At 40.4% G+C, this 17,929-nt stretch overlaps 2 protein-coding genes across 4 annotated transcripts in view; both read right to left on the reverse strand.

Annotated features, from left to right (window-relative positions):
- tead3b (TEA domain family member 3 b) overlaps positions 1-7,513 on the reverse strand; it is a 28,122-nt gene extending 20,609 nt beyond the window's left edge. Inside the window, exons 1-4 of one of the 2 annotated variants that reach the window (XR_003410008.1) lie at positions 7,289-7,507; positions 6,781-6,868; positions 2,679-2,972; positions 2,445-2,459 (exon numbers count right to left, since the gene is read on the reverse strand). The gene's annotated coding sequence lies outside the window, so the exon portion shown is untranslated. Of the gene's footprint in view, positions 1-2,444; positions 2,460-2,678; positions 2,973-6,780; positions 6,869-7,288 lie in introns of those variants that run through there. The other variant, XM_027000542.2, reaches the window with a different exon arrangement.
- Positions 7,514-8,693: 1,180 nt separating this feature from the next.
- LOC113571606 (tubby-related protein 1-like) lies at positions 8,694-17,062 on the reverse strand. 2 transcript variants are annotated; one of them, XM_027000643.2, is made up of 13 exons: positions 16,381-17,062; positions 14,409-14,484; positions 14,133-14,237; positions 13,859-13,987; positions 13,054-13,164; positions 12,483-12,605; positions 12,245-12,330; positions 11,439-11,606; positions 11,117-11,229; positions 10,888-10,996; positions 10,636-10,734; positions 9,941-10,112; positions 8,694-9,711 (listed from the first exon to the last, which is right to left on the reverse strand). In XM_027000643.2, exons 1-13 carry the CDS (start codon positions 16,393-16,395, stop codon positions 9,578-9,580), a joined length of 1,440 nt encoding a protein of 479 aa, XP_026856444.2. In that variant the 5' UTR covers positions 16,396-17,062; the 3' UTR covers positions 8,694-9,577. The 2 variants fall into 2 exon arrangements, with proteins under 2 accessions (XP_026856444.2, XP_026856443.2); XM_027000642.2 differs by having other exon boundaries at positions 14,361-14,484; positions 16,381-17,061.
- Between the last annotated feature and the right edge of the window lie 867 nt (positions 17,063-17,929).

Below are 17,929 nucleotides of genomic sequence, written 5' to 3' on the forward strand. Positions count from 1 at the left end.
AAACTGCAGGTTCACTTCAAGAAGGAGATGAACACCAAACAGGCTGGATTCAGGAAGAAATCACCACTTCCATCAGCCTAAACATCTTTTGGTCAAAGAACTCAGACAACAGAGCTGAAATTTAAAACAAAAACAGACAGACCTTTGGCATCCTTCGGACATGAATTTATTTAGGGGTCAACTAGAAGCACTGAATCCATACAAGGCATACTAACTTGTAATACTTTCCAAAAGAACATGAACAGATTGCAATCTCTGAGAAGAATCATACCATTCCATAATCAGTCCAGTTCTTAAGTTAGCTCTTACTTTAAGCATAACTCGTCTTGAGGCCTTTTTTCGTGTGTCCTCTACTCTCCATAAGTCATCTTATTAAGTTTCAGGGAGTCCTCTAACTGTCCACAAAGTGAGGGGACTTTCCAGCACAAACAGACGATTCCACTCATGAAGCGAACTCCGGGCCCATCTGTGAGCTAGTCCTCCCTGGCGGCCATTTTTTTTTGGCAGGAAAGGGTCGGGGGAAGGATCCTATCCAGGAGGGAGGTCTTCACGCCCCTCTGCCAGTGAAAGAGCGTTGGGGGAGAGAGACAAAGAGAGGCAATGCCGGGTTGGCGGGCAGCCAAGCTAGCACCCATAACCTGCCTTTTGTTTTTCGTGTCTGTTCACCTCTCTCGGCAAAAGTGACAGGGTGGGGGAACCCAAAACACAGTGAGCGGATGGGAGTTATGGGAGACTGAGAACCATTTTTCACGGGCTAGGCTGAGGTGACTGCCCGATCGAGTCAGAACTGGCCCAGGCTGGACTGGCCCAGGGGCAATTAAACCAAATGCTAACTTGCTAGGACGCACGGACTGCAGCCTACATGATGCAAGAGCCATGGCTGAATCCCCTATTGTACAAGTGGAACTAATCTATGCGGCCCTCTCAAAGGACTTCCCTGCTTTTCCTGTTAAACGCTAGTCAGAATGGGAGTCGTCTTAAGAAACTGCTGAAGCTGGAACTCTTGTTGGCAATAGCCACCCCACAGGGAGTAAGCCCCCAGGGTAGCCCCTGTAACACACCCTTTTTTTACAGAAGTGTGCAGACAGAGACAGACACAATCATGCACAGATGCACACATGTATGCATGCTCACACACATACAAACATACATGTGTGCACGTGCTCACACATGCACGCGCACGAAGACCTGCAGGCACACAAATGCATGCACACGCACACACAAATGCACACGTACACACAAACGCACATGTACACACACACACACGTACACACACACACACACACACACACAAACCCCCACACACTTGAGAGAACAACAGGGCTGGACAAGTGTAGCAGCAGCTGCTGGCTCAGGTCGGATTACAGATAAAGACGTTGTGGGCTGGGGGCAGAGCTGCCCGCTCTGCACAAAACCAGCGCCAAGCACCCAACAAAAACCAAATCACAGCACTCGCACAATGCCCACGGCCCATAGCTCGCCTCCCTCACCGCCCCAATAGGGCACCACAGGCGAACGTTTCTACTGACCCACACACATCATTTCTTCTCCTTCCAATTCTCATCAAATGCTCGGTATTGTGCAATGTCAGGGCAACTCTGGCTGACTATCATAGAGGCAGTAACCGCTTCATGTTGCGATTGTTAAAACGAACAGATGCAAGGCCGCAGCTGCCTTGGGCCCGTCTACGGGGACCCTGCCCCGTTTACTGGTGTTGTGAGCTCAGGCCACATACCTGGCCTCCATAAAACCTGGGTGGTGGTGTTGCTGAGGGACAGTGCAGCCTGATACAACACCTCCAGCATGCAATGAACAAGCCTTGCAAAGTTTGCCAAAAAAAACAAAAAAAAAACAAAACATGGACAGAACAACACTGGTATTGAGCAATTAACAGTGCAAATATGATTTTATATATATATATATATATATATATATATATATATATATATATATATATATATATATATATATATATATATAAAAATATAAAACTATATATATATATATATATTTTACATTTATATATATAAAACGAATGTAACAGCATGTATAAATTTAACAAGAGTAACAATGTGATTAAATGTAACGAGAATGTACACGTAGCTACACTGCATGCAAATGCAATCAAAACATTTGATAATACTTTCTGAACGTTGAAAACAGATTTCTGACAAGAATGTAAAGATGGAAGTTCTCTGTATTCACAAAATACTGCTTGTGAACCTTTGAGAAGCTTACAAAATAAAGGAACTTGTCTAGAAACACTAAGAAGGAGATCTCGCAACAAAGAACCCCTCCGACACCCCTCCAGAACCACAAGCGTCATAAGCATATCTGAGTTCCACTGCCTCCCCCCTCTTTCTGCTCTCAGGCTGTGGTTAGGTCTAATAAATTCTGCCCAGCTCCTCCAATAGCTTCCTCCTACTTCCGCTGCCTCGCCACTCAGGAAACAATCAGAGCTGTGAGAGATCGAGAGCAAGAGAGTGAGAGAAAGAGAAGGAAAGAAAAATATGGCGGCTACAAAAGGGAGCAAAAAAGATCCAGAGATGTCGGGGAGTAGATCTAGGCACAAACTCCGCCCACATGAGGACATATGTATCTTGTTCTGTAATAGTATATATTACACAATATGCTTTCTCCTTTTTCCCCAGTCCAAAGCTACAAACGCAGACACGAACCTCAGGGGTATTACTACCCTTCAGTTCCCAGCTTTTCACGTGACACATAGGAGGAGGAGACCGGTCTGCACGGAGCCTGCTTTCAGATAGCACACACTCCCTCGTGGCAGCTGTAATCCAGCCGGCGGAGGAAAGACTGACACAGGGGCTGGCGTGTGGGCCAGAAGACTCCCGCGAAAGCCTGATTCAGCACTTTCCTCGGAAAATCTCCAAGCAAATCTGCGGAGCAGTGCTCACTGCCTGACTTGGTCATTTAGTGGTTGGGCCAGGGGCCACTGCCAAACCCCAGGAAACCTGAAAGACATGCATAGAGAGGGGACTGCTTGAGAGGGAGAGAGAGAAAGAAAGAGAGCAAGCAAGAGAGAAAGAGGGAGAGAAAGAGAGAGACAGACTGAATGACCTTTTCTAGATGTGATCTGTTGTTGCACAACTCAAGATATTTCATGACAAAAATGACTGAGGTAAAGACATTTTGGACTTGGACCTTAAGTAATAGCCTAAGCTGACATATTGATGAAGAAAAGACAGAAAACCTCTGAAAGCCACAATAAAGCCAGATGCCCAGGCTACCGGCATAATACGAACCAGCAGACTAGGAGACAGACACGCATGTAAAGCTCAGCCAAGAGGCTGGTCATATCAAGTGTTCATCTGAAAGGGCTCTTTTTAAGCAGACTGCATTTACCCGCCACATTCTAGTGAGGAGTCTCATGCAGCCAGCTGTCCAATCTAATAATAACCAAATAAGTTCAAACAAAACAAAAGGGGGTGGAGATAAACGAGCAGCTCAGGTGCGCGCGTGCGTGCATAGAACCCTGCGGTTCGCAAGCGCTGCCGCGGAAAAGCGGTGTGGCTTCAGGAACAACTGGAAAGTTCAGCAACTTCAGGCGGACTAAAACAAAGGCCACTCTGTTCCAGCCATTGGCGCTGCTCCTCCCCCCTCACCCCTGAGTTGAAAGGCCAAAGGGGGACCCAAAACCTTATCTGCCAATGCCTCACACATGATGCGTATGTAAACAGATGCCTGGAGAGCGCTCATTTTCATCATGCATGTAAACACACTTTTGTGGCCAGCCTGCCGTCATAATTAATAAAGCATGGCGACACATCGTGTTCTTTGGCCAGAGTGCTGCATCTGCCTCATTTAAAGTGCATGTGGAAAAAGCCTCAGATTTAAAAGGGGAAAAATTATATTTGGGGAAATTGAATACATTATGAAATGTTTCCTTTAGCAAATGTTTGGGTGGCTTAAAGAGAGAAACAGTGACATGCGTCCAAAGCTGTGAAACAGACGCTGCTAACACAATTAAGAGCGGATGATTAGTGCGCTAGATGGAAAGGAAGGAAAACATATCCTCTCTCTTCCCCAGCTCTTACTTCGCTCTTACTTTTCTTTCTCTCTTTCTCTCTCTCTCTCTCTCTCTCTCACACACACACACACACACACACACACACACACAAGATATTTGTTCAGGCCTGTGTTGACAGACGGGTAAGTGGTCACCATTTGGAGGGACACTTCTGAGGCGGGTGCTAAAAGGCTGCTCCGGCTTGCACAAATGGAGAGGACTCATTAGACGCTGGGCCTCGAACGCAGTCCAGCCAAGGAGCTGTCACCCAGCCAGCAACATAAACACACACACACAGCCCAAACAATCTGTTCCAACCAGTCTCATTTGCTCTTAAAATGAGGAAGCATTTTAAGCTTTGAAAAATGATATTTCCTTACAATATCAATAATGAGGCCAGAGCTATATTTTTATATAAAACTCAGAAATGAAAATGCAGGTGCACAGATAATGACAAGGATTCCAAGCCAAAACAAACAAAACATCAAAATTCAATTGTTGACTTGTTAAACCTAAATACCTCATTTAGTATGGGAAAGACAAAAGGCATACAGTTAGCTTGGTTACCTCACAGAGGAAAGTCTACCACAGGGCAATAGAAAGTCAACTGCAAAGTGTGAGAAATAAATCTCTGCACTTGCAGCTGATCAAAGAATGTACATCGTACATAATCAGAAGAACTGATTAACCAAACAAAAAAATGAACCCATCAGTTGTAAATGTGACTTCATTCACAAAGCTTCTTTTGACAGCAATATCACAAATTTAAATCAGCTCTAAACAATAGCTTGAAAAGTACTAGTCTCTGCTCTTCAAGAAACAAATCATTGTAGCCCTTTCCACCAGAAACTGAGCAGTATCGAGTTAATGAACTTCCACTTTGAACAGCATAGAGGCCTACCACCGTGGAGAAGAAAAAAGGAGACACAATAAATACTCTAATTGGTGGCCACTGCCTTCAACAAAAAGCAAAAAACATCAACAGAGAAAACAAACTTATTTTGTCACAAACGGAAGGTTTGCCACATGGCTGGAACAGACAAGGGAATGCAACGTAGGTGTTCTAGAAGGGCAGCTAGAGTACTGAGGCCAGGGCAAGCTCTGCCAACACAGCAGAATGCTAAAGCTAATCCAGCCTAGATTTACTCCTGCCTTCAAGGTCTAATATTAGAAGCCTTATGTGTCGCTTGGGTTAAATTACTTCTTTGTTTCCCCTACTCTAATCTGAATGCAGGAGTCAAGTGAAAAAGCACCATCTGGAGTTTCTAACTCTGCTCACTTTAACTCTCTCTTCATGGTTTTGAATTAGGGGTGGCACAAGATTTTCTCATGAGACTAGTCAGTGTCAGTAAAAAAGCCCTTCCAACAACAACAACAACAACAACAACAACAACAATAAAAATGCAGACCAGCCATTTCACCCTATTGTAATGTTAAATGCTTGAACATGTTTTCACTCTTTTCTTCATACGGCCAAGATAAAACCTGTCATAATGTGCCTTCATCATATACTGACTGGTTTGACAGGGGTATCCTAGCCCAAAATGAACCTTGCTATGTCTACTGAGATGGTATGATTTCCTGTCACATAAACATATACAAATATGGACACAGGTACATGTGCACACACATTCTCACACACTATTCCCAATTATCTCCAAAACAAATTGTCAGTTACCTTGGGTTTGCTATGAGACTTATATGCAACCATGGAATCTATCCAACAGACTGACTAGAACAACACTGACCTCATTCTTTATATAACTCAATAGTCAAATCTCTTCACACACATACACCATTTTAGACGTGTTGCATTGCAAAGGATGAGACCTCTAGTTTTTTTCCCAGGCTTCAATCATTATGTTTGATCAACAGAAATGTACCTTTGGCCTCTCTTAAGAAGCACAACCCTCTTCTGGGGAAGACAATCAGTGTTTGTAAATGGAGGTAAATTATAAGACAGTTCTAACTATGCTGCAGAACCAGAAGAGGCAGTCTGGGCTGAACCATCTGGAATGAACCTGACGTACAACATTCTGTTCCTCCGCCAAACCTGCCAACGGTTAAGAGTCCAACCTCAAGAAGACAGTGACTTAGTTCAGGGAAATAAATCAAATAAAAACGTCAAAAACGAAAACGGCCAGTCTGATATACAGATCGTCCGGATTAGGCTATGCGTCATTTCAAAATGTAACAATACTGCAAAGAAAAGCCTTCTTTTGGCGGGAATATGCGCAGTTCATACTGTCCAATAGCAAAGCTGTCTGTCTATTTGGATAACTGCGTCGCGCTGTCACTTTTCCTAAGAGAAAATTACGAATATCCTAATTACCAAATGAACTACGAGAAAACGAGATATTTACTGAATTAATATAAATTATACAAAACAAGGCCAACGTGACAATTCAAAACAGTTACTGTATCGATCGTAATGGAATTATTAATCTACTGCCATAGTAAATTATGACTCAGATCTAAGCGATTGGGCTGCTGAGTCAGTATTATATTATTCGCATCAACAATTATTCATATGTTCACTATCACACAACCAAATTTCAGATTGTAAATAATAAAGGCCCAAATTAACGTGCAACGCAGTGTTTGAAGAAGGCAGCCGAGATTTATTTACATTGTCATTTTGATTTTGCTTTCCGCGATACAGAATCTTTAAACATCTATAACTCCAAGCGACATTTAGTTGCAATCCTAACAAACTGCAGAAATAAAATATAACAAACGTGCACCCTCGTTACCTGTAAACGTAGATGTAGGGGTCTGCGCGAATTATCTTCCCAAATAGCCTAGCGTTAGGTCGCTCAGTCCTTTCTCTTCTTGACAGTCCTGGGGAAGATTAAAAGTTCTTTTCTTATCCTCAAAAACAACCTCGTGGAAAACCAAGACATAGATTTCAAGAAACTGACAAAAAAACTAAACATTTTGTTCGATTCGTCTTACTCCGCACTAAGATTAAAGTATGGTCTCAGACTGATAAGTAGACTACAAAGACCGATGCAACTTGAAAATTTAATTCGGTGAAATGTAAGATTTTCGATGTCAGGGTCACAAATTCCAGTCTTCTGCTCTATGTCACATACACATTATAGTATATACATTCGCAATTCTTTTCATCATCCCACCCTGCGCAGGGAGTTCCGAAGAAAAATGCAAAATATGACAAAGATCTGAAAACTTCACCAGAGCGGCACGAAAACTCCAGCAAAAGCTGAGACAAAGGGATCGTGTAGATCCACAAACACTCACCTTTATTCAGAAAATCCGTCCAGCAGTACAGGAGAAGGACGAAATATCAATAATTCAAAACCTATTTTTTTCCGAGCCCGTTATTGTTTTCAGTAATATTTCTCCTGGTTTGACAGTAAAGGTGGAATGCGAAGTATGGGTTTGGTATGAAATTCACGCACTTCACTGGAGGAGGAAAAAAACGAAGGAGGAAAAAAGTTGAAGGAGGGGCCATTGTTGAGCGTCAATCAACAAAGTTGGGGGCAGACACTTCTCCAAAATCCCCACCCCTATAGTTTCGAGTTGGACTGTACAGCAACATTGAAAACCTGTCCCACAGCAAGTACTGCAGCTGTAAATTTAAAATACAGCAAACAAGTAACGCATTAACAATGTTTTATTTCCAGGGATAAACTACAAATTCCATTCATCTTAACAGTGAAAGAAGAACTAATTCCGTTTTTTAAAAATGTGATATACAAACGTATTGCAGGAAGTAGCTAGGCTAATCAAAGTTAAAACCTAAGATGCAGCTTAATTGATCCAGTAGGGTGTAGGGTTAAGGTTATAAACATTGAACTTTTCAATCTAGATTAAAATATCACATGTAGCACACATTCCATTGATGTCATGTAATGTAATGACTATACTAACTGGGAAACTAGATTAATTTGGTCCAAGCTTTATGAAGTCCTGAATGAAAATGTCAGTTTGAGCTGCTACGAAACCCTTAGAAGGACATAATTCTCCTGGAATTCAATGAGAATTCACCAGCATTCCAGACCGATGAGGGCAAACAGAGAAAGCTCCTCACGGTTAGCCACTTCGTCTCAAGAGATCAGAGAAGTCGAACTTAGTGATGTAATACTCTGGAAAACATCCCAAGACTATAATATTCTTTCTTTTGGGATCTATTTCTGCCCCTGTTCCCCCTTAAAGCTTTTAAATGCACAGAGCTCCGTCTATTGGCCAAATATAAAACTTGCAACTATTTCAGTCTAATGCTGTCAAAGAATAACTTACTGAAGTTACAGAGAAGATTTGGGAGACTTTCAATGCTTTCACAATCAGAGTCACTGGAACCTCTCTGGCAAAAGCATATGTCAAATGTGTGAGTTTGACTGACTAACCAAGCAGGTTGAGGCAGGTTGTTCCTGGTCTGCCCTGAGGACCTTGGATCACAGACAGATTTTTCATCCCTAGTGTCACCTTCACTTAGGTCTTAAACTCACTCCATGATGCCCCTCCACACAAAGACTAAAAGAGCATGTCACAACTGTTATTTTCCTTCTTCTCAATGACCTCTGAAGGGTCTAGAACCACAATGTCAATAAAGTGTCACAGCTTACAGAAACAGAACGAAAGAAAAAAAAAGGGAGTAAATAAAATTATTGGGCATTGTACAGAAATATTGTTTAGACTTTTATTTAACTCCAGAGTATTGTATGCAATCTCATACATTTATATTGTCCTTGCACTTAAAGTAAAAGGGGTGGAGGAGGTGGGGTTGATGTATTTTTGACATTCTATATCTTACATAAATTATCATATCTTGAATAAGGCTACAATGGAATATAAAAGGCAATTAACACAAACAAGAAGACCCAAAATTAGATGTTCAATTCTACAACAAAGATGAATTTGGAATTTTTAAAAATTCCTCTGTGCCATCACATCTACACAATCACCCAAACAATTTGTAAATTTGTATTCAGGCATTCAGGCATTATTCTTAATAAAATCTTCTGTGCTGTTACCATGGAATGTGCCGTAGCATGTATAATTTATGCTATCTTGTGTCTCCCTATTTTAAAGTCATGTAAGAAGCACACTTTAAAAATGAAGTGCATGTTATCTTGCTACTTGTACATTAGCTAAAAACCTAAAACATGTAGTTTGATGCAGTCATAACCCACATTTATACCTCACTCCAAACTGGGTACTTCTCATATTACTCCCTCCAAAAATAAATTATCCTGAAGAATATTACAGGTTCTGACCTGCACTTCATTTAATCTTCCTCACAGAGCACAAAGGATCCCCTGATATTTGCCTTCTTTCCAAAACTTTAATCCTTTGAATTAATCTCATCTGAGTGTGTATTTTCTGGAATGTGTTCCATATGTGAGTTTCCCAGAAACCCTTCATATTCTCTAAAACCTTTTACACTTTTCCAGGGCATTTTTATTTTCATTGGTTTATGACTCCTCTTGGAGACACATGGAAGCATAGGGATGAAGCGTGACCTTTACGTGGGTCATGGGTCACGGGCTGTGGGACATGTCGCTGGCTATGCATGCTTGGAAGCTTTCATTCACAGGCAATTTTGCCATCAAAGCTGGAGAGGGCAATTGCAAAGGCCTGCACGGCACACAGAGGGTAGCTATAGTCCAGTGTGAAGGCATCGTCTGCAACTCTTCCAAACTGCATCACAATGTAGTCCTCTGGAATCACATGACATACATTTAGTATCAAATTTAAGTTCACAAGTTCTACTGTCAGCATACAGTTTAAACTATAACCTGAATTAGATTGGCTGCATAGAGATTCTATGGTCTTTAAATAACTGCATTACTTTATGTATTTTTACAAGTGCTTCTAGAGTTCTAAAACATGCTGTCCCATAGAGTTGTAATATGCAAAATGATTGACCACAAATAGAATCTTGCATACGGTCTTTGTTGTGAATGATCTGGAAGTTTTTGACGGAGGCCTGCGTGACTCTGCCATTGAAGTTGAGCACATGGGACGATGTCTCCTCATTCCACACCGGCGTCTTGTTGCGCAGTTCAATCAAGTTCTCCATGTTCCTGTTCTGGCATCGGATCAGGAGGCCATCATTATCCTGCCGGAAGTGAAACAGCTGTTATACCTTTGGTCGTTGCAGCTAGGCCACATTTTCAAGGAACACAGGTTTGTAGTTTCCAGAGATGTCCCTTACTTTTTAAAAATGTGTCTGGATAAAATATGCATAACTTGTCATGACAAAGACAAATTCACTCTCACCTTACATACAGGAAAAACATTAAAAAGGCTTTGGCTTACATCCAAAGGCCATCATAACTTTGGTTATAGAGTGAGCGTCACACCTTTTTCTTGAGAAGCCATTTTTCATTGTTCAGTTCCACCTGATCTGTGGTTGGTTGAAGCTCTGTTTTTCCTTTGTCTAAAATTTGCAGTTCAGCAGCACCATGGATAGTAGAATATACTATGTATTTGCTTGTTGAGGCAGGTTTTTTTGTTTGTTTGTTTCTTTCTTTTAGTGGTCATGCTGGTTGCAGACAACAGGGGGCAGTAAATAATGAAAGCATAGTGGGAAATATTGCTCAAGCCAGTGTGTGAGGAATGGGGGTCTTTGTTTTGCTTACACTGCGTGGTCGTATGGGGACTCGCTCTCCGTCCTTGTTCATTCCAGGGATAATAACCGTCATTCGTCTCGGACCCTTCATTCCCAGAACATTGGTCTCCTGGATGTTATCCAAGAAGAAGATAAATGCAACGTCCAGCCTTAGCACACGAAAAGAATTATGCAGTACCTCAAGCTTCAGCGTTCATTAGCATTCGGAACCAAGGCCGACTAAGCCATCTAATAACTGGGGCCACTGAAGTAAATGCCTTACGTAGATAATGGCTGCGAGTTCCTGTCTGGCATTCGACATGTCAGGGAGGGCTCGGTTGGGATGCAGTGCATTATTGAACACGGTAAATTTAGTGCCCATCAGATTGGACCTGAAAGAACAGTCATCCAGGGTGAAGCACAGCTAATTAGCTGACCTGCAAGCCCAGTACTGTGGACCTGAGGCAAAGTTTGTAATACCAGCTAACTACACAGCACTAAAAGCAGTTTACCTCACTTTCCCCACATAGTTCTCACCCCCTCTGGAAAGGTCAGTGGGGTCAACTGAGATTAAGTAGTTGGAGGTTGTGCTCTTCTTGCGTTTTCTCCCCGCCAGCAAAAATACCTGTTTGTAAAAATTAACAGAGAGGAACTGCTTCCTTGAAATTTAATTCTGCCCTGAATCATTTGGCAAAAGCAAGTCCAGCCTAATCAAACATCTCTGTCATGAACGTTTTTTTACAGGGTGCTAAACCTCTCCTCCCCCAAAATACTACAGCATGATATATCGGCTCTAGTGGTACTGATTATAACACCATAACTGGGTTGGCTAACCTTCTTCTCATTGTCCAAGTGGAGGTAGTAGGTGGGGTAAAGGCCCCGGTCCACTCCCCTCTTGTCCCGGGTCACCTTGCATTTCACTGTGACGCCTTGCTGGGCTGGCTGAAGCACGAACCCCTCCAGGTCGTCAAACTCAATGACTGGAGAAGGTACTCGCTCTTCCTTGAAAGTTTCAGAAAGAGTAATTCTCATATCACCCTGCACGGAACAACTGGAAGAACTGGAAAAATACTGGCTGTCCATTTCCATGCAATAGGATGCATTTTCTTTTGATTGCATTAAGTTCCTTCTCTTACTGGTTAATATGTGGTGTCTCAGCCAGCATGTCTACATAGTCTCATAACAAGGTTGGGAACTTGTTCCTTTAAAGACTCTCCAAGCTTATGTGCTTCTTAAGATCATGTGTTTTATGTTATTTATGTATAATCAATCAGTTATAATGTCAGGACTGACAGGCCTGTCTGTACTGGAGCCCTGTCAGAACACAGTGAGTTCAGGAGGTAAGACTAAGACCATGAGCCTGCTGCAGGCCTCAATCATTAACCCCCCTCCCCCCATCCCTTGTCTGCCCCTCCCCTTCCTCCCACTCTCAACTGTTAGGACAGTTTTACACTGCTGACTGAACACAGTTCATTGATATGACAAGAAACCCATGAAAATAAGCAAATCATAAAATTCTCAACAATTTTATATAAAGGTAAATTAGAAATGAGAAAGATTGATTAGGGATAGGCAGTTTTCTCTTTATTAAGGTAATGGTGGGAGATGTGCAGTTTACCAGTGGTCCAAACCTATTCTACCTTTTTCCTCTTTTTGCCTTTTCCCTTTGTCTTTTTCTGTGCCGCCTCTGAGTCGGGCTCATCACTCCCTTCCGCTTTGGCAGAGCCTGCAGGAAGACACAATGCTTTTTATCATTGATTCACACTGTTATGTTTTTCAGCCACTAGTGGACTAGGGTGGTTGGCATGAAACCCCCATCTATATGATCATGAGCTAAATGACTATGGCTAGTAATTGGGGTGTCACCCCACAACTCACTTTTGCACTTTTTGGACTTCTTGTCCTTGTCTTTCTCAGTCTGGAACATGGAGGCACTCTTCTTCTTGCCTTTGCTGCTTTTGCTCTCTGCTTCACTGTCCTGCTCACTCTCCAATTTAGCGGCTGGGGTGCGTCATGCATAATGTGGCCATTACACATGTGTAGATGCACGCAGACACACACACACACATACACACACATACACACATACACACATACACACATACACACATACACACATACACACACACACACACATACACACACACACCATGACATATTAGAAGGATATCTCAAGAATAAAAAAAATGAAAATAAATTTTATATATATATATACATACATACATACATACATACATACATACATACATATATATATATATATATATATATATATAGCTTCTGAACATATGAAGGGCATGTATAACTGAACATATGAATATATGAACATATGAAGGGCATTTATAAATGGACATATGAACACATGAAGGGCATGTATAACTGTTATTACGATACATTTATAAGATGTGGTAAATGGCTGTAGCTGTAGAAACAAGGTGACATCACTGACCTTTCTTTTTATTTTTGGTCTCAGGTTTGTCTCCATTTATCTGGAACATGGAGGCCGTCTCTTTCTTTTTGGTTTTAGACTTTACTTTACCGTCTTTGTCTTCTTTGTCCTCTAAGCGTGCATGGTAACATGGTAAAAAAGGGAGCTCCTTGGCTTTATTACAGGGAATTGTAGTACATTTCTGAAGATACCAGGAGCTTAACTGAAGCTATACAGGGCAGACATCTGTGTTATAGATAATGAGCAGTTTTGAGGGGAAAAAAAACAAAGCCTAATGGAGTGACAAGGCTAGTCAAGACAATACAGCTTTACAATCAGAAAATTTCCTGCCACATTCTTAGCTACCAGCTTTCCTGAGTTCTTTAATGCTGATATTGTAATCTGTTATAATTTCACCCTGGAATAGAGTAGGGGTAAAGTGCTGATAGGTGACATTCATAACCCAGTGTACAAAATAGCATAACTGGCAACAGCAAATCGCACCTCTGCACATCACCGTCTTCATGTGCTATAAGAACATCCTCCTGCCCATAGATATTAGAGCTGATTCTAGATCAGTGGTATGGCATGTCCAGAAATCCAAGCCTAATCTAACCCTCTTTCATTACCAAAAGCCAGTTTACTTTACAACATACATCTTTCCCCTCCTAGAGTAAAAGAGAAGAGTAGTAAAATCCAACTGTCATCGTGGACATGATTAAACCCAGAAATGTATTATGGGAACACTGAAACCAGTGTTAAAAGACAACATAGGCAGAATAAAAAAGCCTTTATATAACTTCAGTGCAGTGAAGATGGAGCTCACCTTTAGATTTAGATTTCTTGCCTTTTTCCTTTACATCAGAACTATCTTTTGTGGGCTTTTCTTTCTTCTTTTTCTCAACATTACCCTCTGTTTCTTCATCAACATTTTCATCATCATCCTCGGTTGAAGCTGAAGCACATTAAACATAAAAACAAATCACAAACTCTAATACAGACACAGAAGTATTACACGTTACTATTTCACAAGAATATCTGTTTTGTTTTTTAAATTATTAATTTAATGATATTATAAGTGAGATATTTAGTGAACCCACACTTTTTCTTCTTTGGGACACTTCTGGCTTTTTTGGGGGGTTCAGGCTTTTCCTTGTGTGGAGATTGCTTTTCTTTCTCTTTCTTTTTCTTCAATTTCTCACCTTCTGTTTGAATAATTTTGTATCATGTTTAGTATTTTATACTTCTGAATATTGACAAAATTACTGACTAAGTACAGAGCAAGCCTTAGACTGTGCAAATCCACTGTGTCATAGCTTCTTTCTCACTCTGAGTGGCAGGGCTGCTCTCTGCTGACAGGTCTCCATTTTTCTTACTCTTGGTCTTTTTGAGTTTAGCTTCAGTTCCATTCACCTCTGCAGAAACAGACTCTTCTTTCTTCTTTTTGAGTTTCTATGCTGAGGAATAAAATCATGGCAGTTGGTCAATGAATGAAATAATGACTGACTGAATTAATGACACATGGAGCATTCTATTAAAATGGCACAATGCATAAAAGTGTAAGCTGAGAACATTATGCTTGGAACTTACCATTTAAATGAAAAATAAAGGCATCAAGGGAAGGCAAACAAGAATATGTGAAATATTAAGTTCCTGTGATATCAGTATTGCCTGACATTTTAACAATGATGACCAATACTCAAAAGTCTATAATTTTCAAATATAGATGAATACAATGAAGCAGCTACGCATGGATAAAATTTCTCATTGATATACCGTATAGTGTCTGAAGATCATCCTGAATAAATCAATGAATAATGATAAATTGTGACAGTGAAGATGTCTCTATAGTGAAAATATATTTAGAATCAATAATTGTGACTATCTGTGATAAATAATACTCAACGTCATACTAAGGCCAGAAATAATTTAATCCAAAAGGTAAACAAAGACTCTCATATCACATTGCAGGGGGATCCAAAACTGTTGGTGGCAATGATCCTAACCACTGTTTGTTTCATTTTAGTGATTATATGAGGAAGCCATTATTTTTCATAGTCATGCTTCAGTTTGTGGGGCTCAGCTGAAGCGCTCATAGTCCTCAGCTGAAGTGCTCACAGGGCTCAGTTGAAAGCATTCACAGGACTCAGCTGAAGCACTCATGGTGTCTGTGTGTTACTTCCTCACACAGCCTGCCCTGTTTTGACATTAAGTAATTAGTCAGTTGAGTCTGCCACACATGGAAAAAAACATGCACCACTACCACACTTGATGCTGTAACCAGCATAGATATTATTTCTTTACAGCAAATTTTATTGTGAAATATATAATATTTAAACCAGGAGATTCTTAATTTAAAATGTTTCTTATAATAACCAGTTCTTTTAGGGTTAATAGTGGTTAATCTCCTATTGTTTGTATTTATGTTCTTATAAATATATTTTTCTCTCTATCAGAGGGAAATCACCATAAGCCTGGTTTCCTATGAGATTGTGTACGTGTGTGTGTGTATGTGTGTGTGTGTGTGTGTGTGTGTGTGTAATCCACTTATGACACCATTAAAGCAGTACTAATAATATCTTCACCTCTCACAATCCCCTGTGTGCGACAGACTACTGAGGCACACAAACCATTATTCCATCAAGCTGTCATGACACATCACAACACCACACTATTCCTATCACACTAATAAGTTTAATTTTTATATAGAATATTACATGTTGTCTGTTGCTGATCAAACTAATAGGCAGACTACATTGACATTAATTTCCATCATTGTGAACACTCTGAAACATATGGAAATCTGTTCCACAGTACTTAGTTATGAAAAGAATATATTGTATATCTGTGAAGGTCAGTTCATAATACAACTACATTATATACAAATGTATTGCCTTTTACACAACTATCTTGGCCTACTATTTTCTATGTGTTACATAAGGCAGTAGGAATAGCTTCTGCTAATTATTATATCTCACCACCTAAAAAGGCTGAAAGGTTACTTCTGTTGTTACAATACTTGTAAAATTTCACTTTTTAAAATAAATTTTCCCAATGAACATATTAAATCATTAGTCATTAGATGTAATTAGTTTATCATTAGTAAGCAATGTCAGTCCAGGTTTAACATATTCTTAAACAGCAAATGCCTGAATATAAAATATCTACATAAATAATATTTTTAAAAGGAGAGAGGAAAATATTTCAGTAATATATAAAAAAAAATCAACAATTCTGTTCACATTGTCTCAGAGAGCCGATTCAAGAACCCCTTATCACACTCTATTCGCCTACCTAGACTGAGACTCAGAGCAGTCCAACCACGAGTTGGACATGTGAAAAGCTCACCTTATCAGTAGACATGTCCGAGTCTATAATTTCAGCTACTCCAGATACAGTTCTACTAGCCCTGTGGCTAGATGTGAGGCATCTAGTTGTGCAATGAAATGGAGTGGAATCTCTGCTCGATGGATCAGAAGGTGGAGAATTGTGCTCAGCGAGTCACCATCAGCAGAAAGTTGCTAAGAGGATTTTCATGCTGCCCATCTGCTGCAACTACACCAAGCGAGCCCAGCCTATGGCAACCCAGCAAGATGGAACAGGAGGGGAGGAGGTCCAGGGTGTTACGAGACCTATGAGACCTCAGCCACAGGTTGGGATTTTTCTTGTTTGTTCGTTTGTTTTGTTGTTGTTTTTGTTGTTGTTTTTTATTACCTATGGGATAGTTATAAGAGACAAGTTGAGATTTTCCAGGCATATCAATATTAATTTACAACACAGTTGATTCAAGTATGAGAGTTACAAAAATATTGCATTATTGCATATTATAGCAAGTTTTGAATCTAAATTTAAAGTCAGATATGAAGTTTGACTTGAGGCCAGGGTTGAGCATCGAGTGAGAGAGTTAAAGGACCTTTCACTGGTCTTAAAAAAATAAAAATACTCTGATATTCAGTGCTCCCATCATTCACTTAAAAGAGCCTAGTCAAAGAACAACATATCACTAGTATATATAGCCATGATGGTCAGACACACCCCTCTGTACAACAGCAGGGTAGCAGGGTGGGGGTCCAGTATAAGATGTCTAGGCTTGAGGCAGCCATCAGGTTATGGACCTAATCAATCTGCCCAAAGGCAAACATTTTACCCAATCTATCATGCGTTAAGAAAGCAGCAGGGTCGTGTATATAAAAAGTAATAGAACATGTGGCATCTATTTTATAGTCAACATGCAGTTTGATTATAGTCTTCAAACTGAAATGTTCTTAAAATCTGTCAAATTATATATTTCACAGATTCATTGTAACCAGTTAATATATAATTTACTGATAATGTGTGCAGGGCACATTAACATTTGAGAATCCTGACCTATATCCTGCAGTGGTCTACAATTGTACAATTGTAACATTTATGCTAAATATTATTCAGTTTAATTGATTCACAGATTTTACATGGTTACTCTTTAAAAAAACTGATCAATGTATTACTATCGATTAATCTGACATCACTGAATTACTGTTCCATGCTTTGCATAAATGTTACTTCCATTGTATCAAAATACACCAAGTGCAAAACTGTAATTTTGGTTTAACCTGCCTATGAATATCTGACAGCAGAATGAAAGCTGGACAGTAACAATACCTAACATACCTATTGGATTTAGTTTGAGCCCAAAGACCACACTTACAAAACATCTTATGACACTGTAATAACCCCCACTATTAGTCTCTGTTAAGACAAACCTGTATCTCCGAAGCCCTGATTTTGTGTACAGAGCTATACAATGTACTCTCTGCCGGCAAACCTCTCCGTAATGTTCTGACGTAATCGGCATGTTCCCCTCCTTGCCACGAGGTCGTGCTATAACTAGTACCGGATTGCAGAAAAAGCATCATAT

Source organism: Electrophorus electricus, chromosome 3, assembly GCF_013358815.1.
Source record: "Electrophorus electricus isolate fEleEle1 chromosome 3, fEleEle1.pri, whole genome shotgun sequence".
Classification (NCBI taxonomy): domain Eukaryota; kingdom Metazoa; phylum Chordata; class Actinopteri; order Gymnotiformes; family Gymnotidae; genus Electrophorus; species Electrophorus electricus.

What these genes read in the sequence shown, in the direction of transcription:
- LOC113571606 (XM_027000642.2), bottom strand. An exon ending in CAAGAAATCTAAATCTAAAG is followed by an intron (nt 13,165 to 13,858) that starts GTGAGCTCCATC and finishes ATGCACGCTTAG; the next exon opens with AGGACAAAGAAGACAAAGAC. An exon ending in AACTCGCAGCCATTATCTAC is followed by an intron (nt 10,735 to 10,887) that starts GTAAGGCATTTA and finishes GATAACATCCAG; the next exon opens with GAGACCAATGTTCTGGGAAT.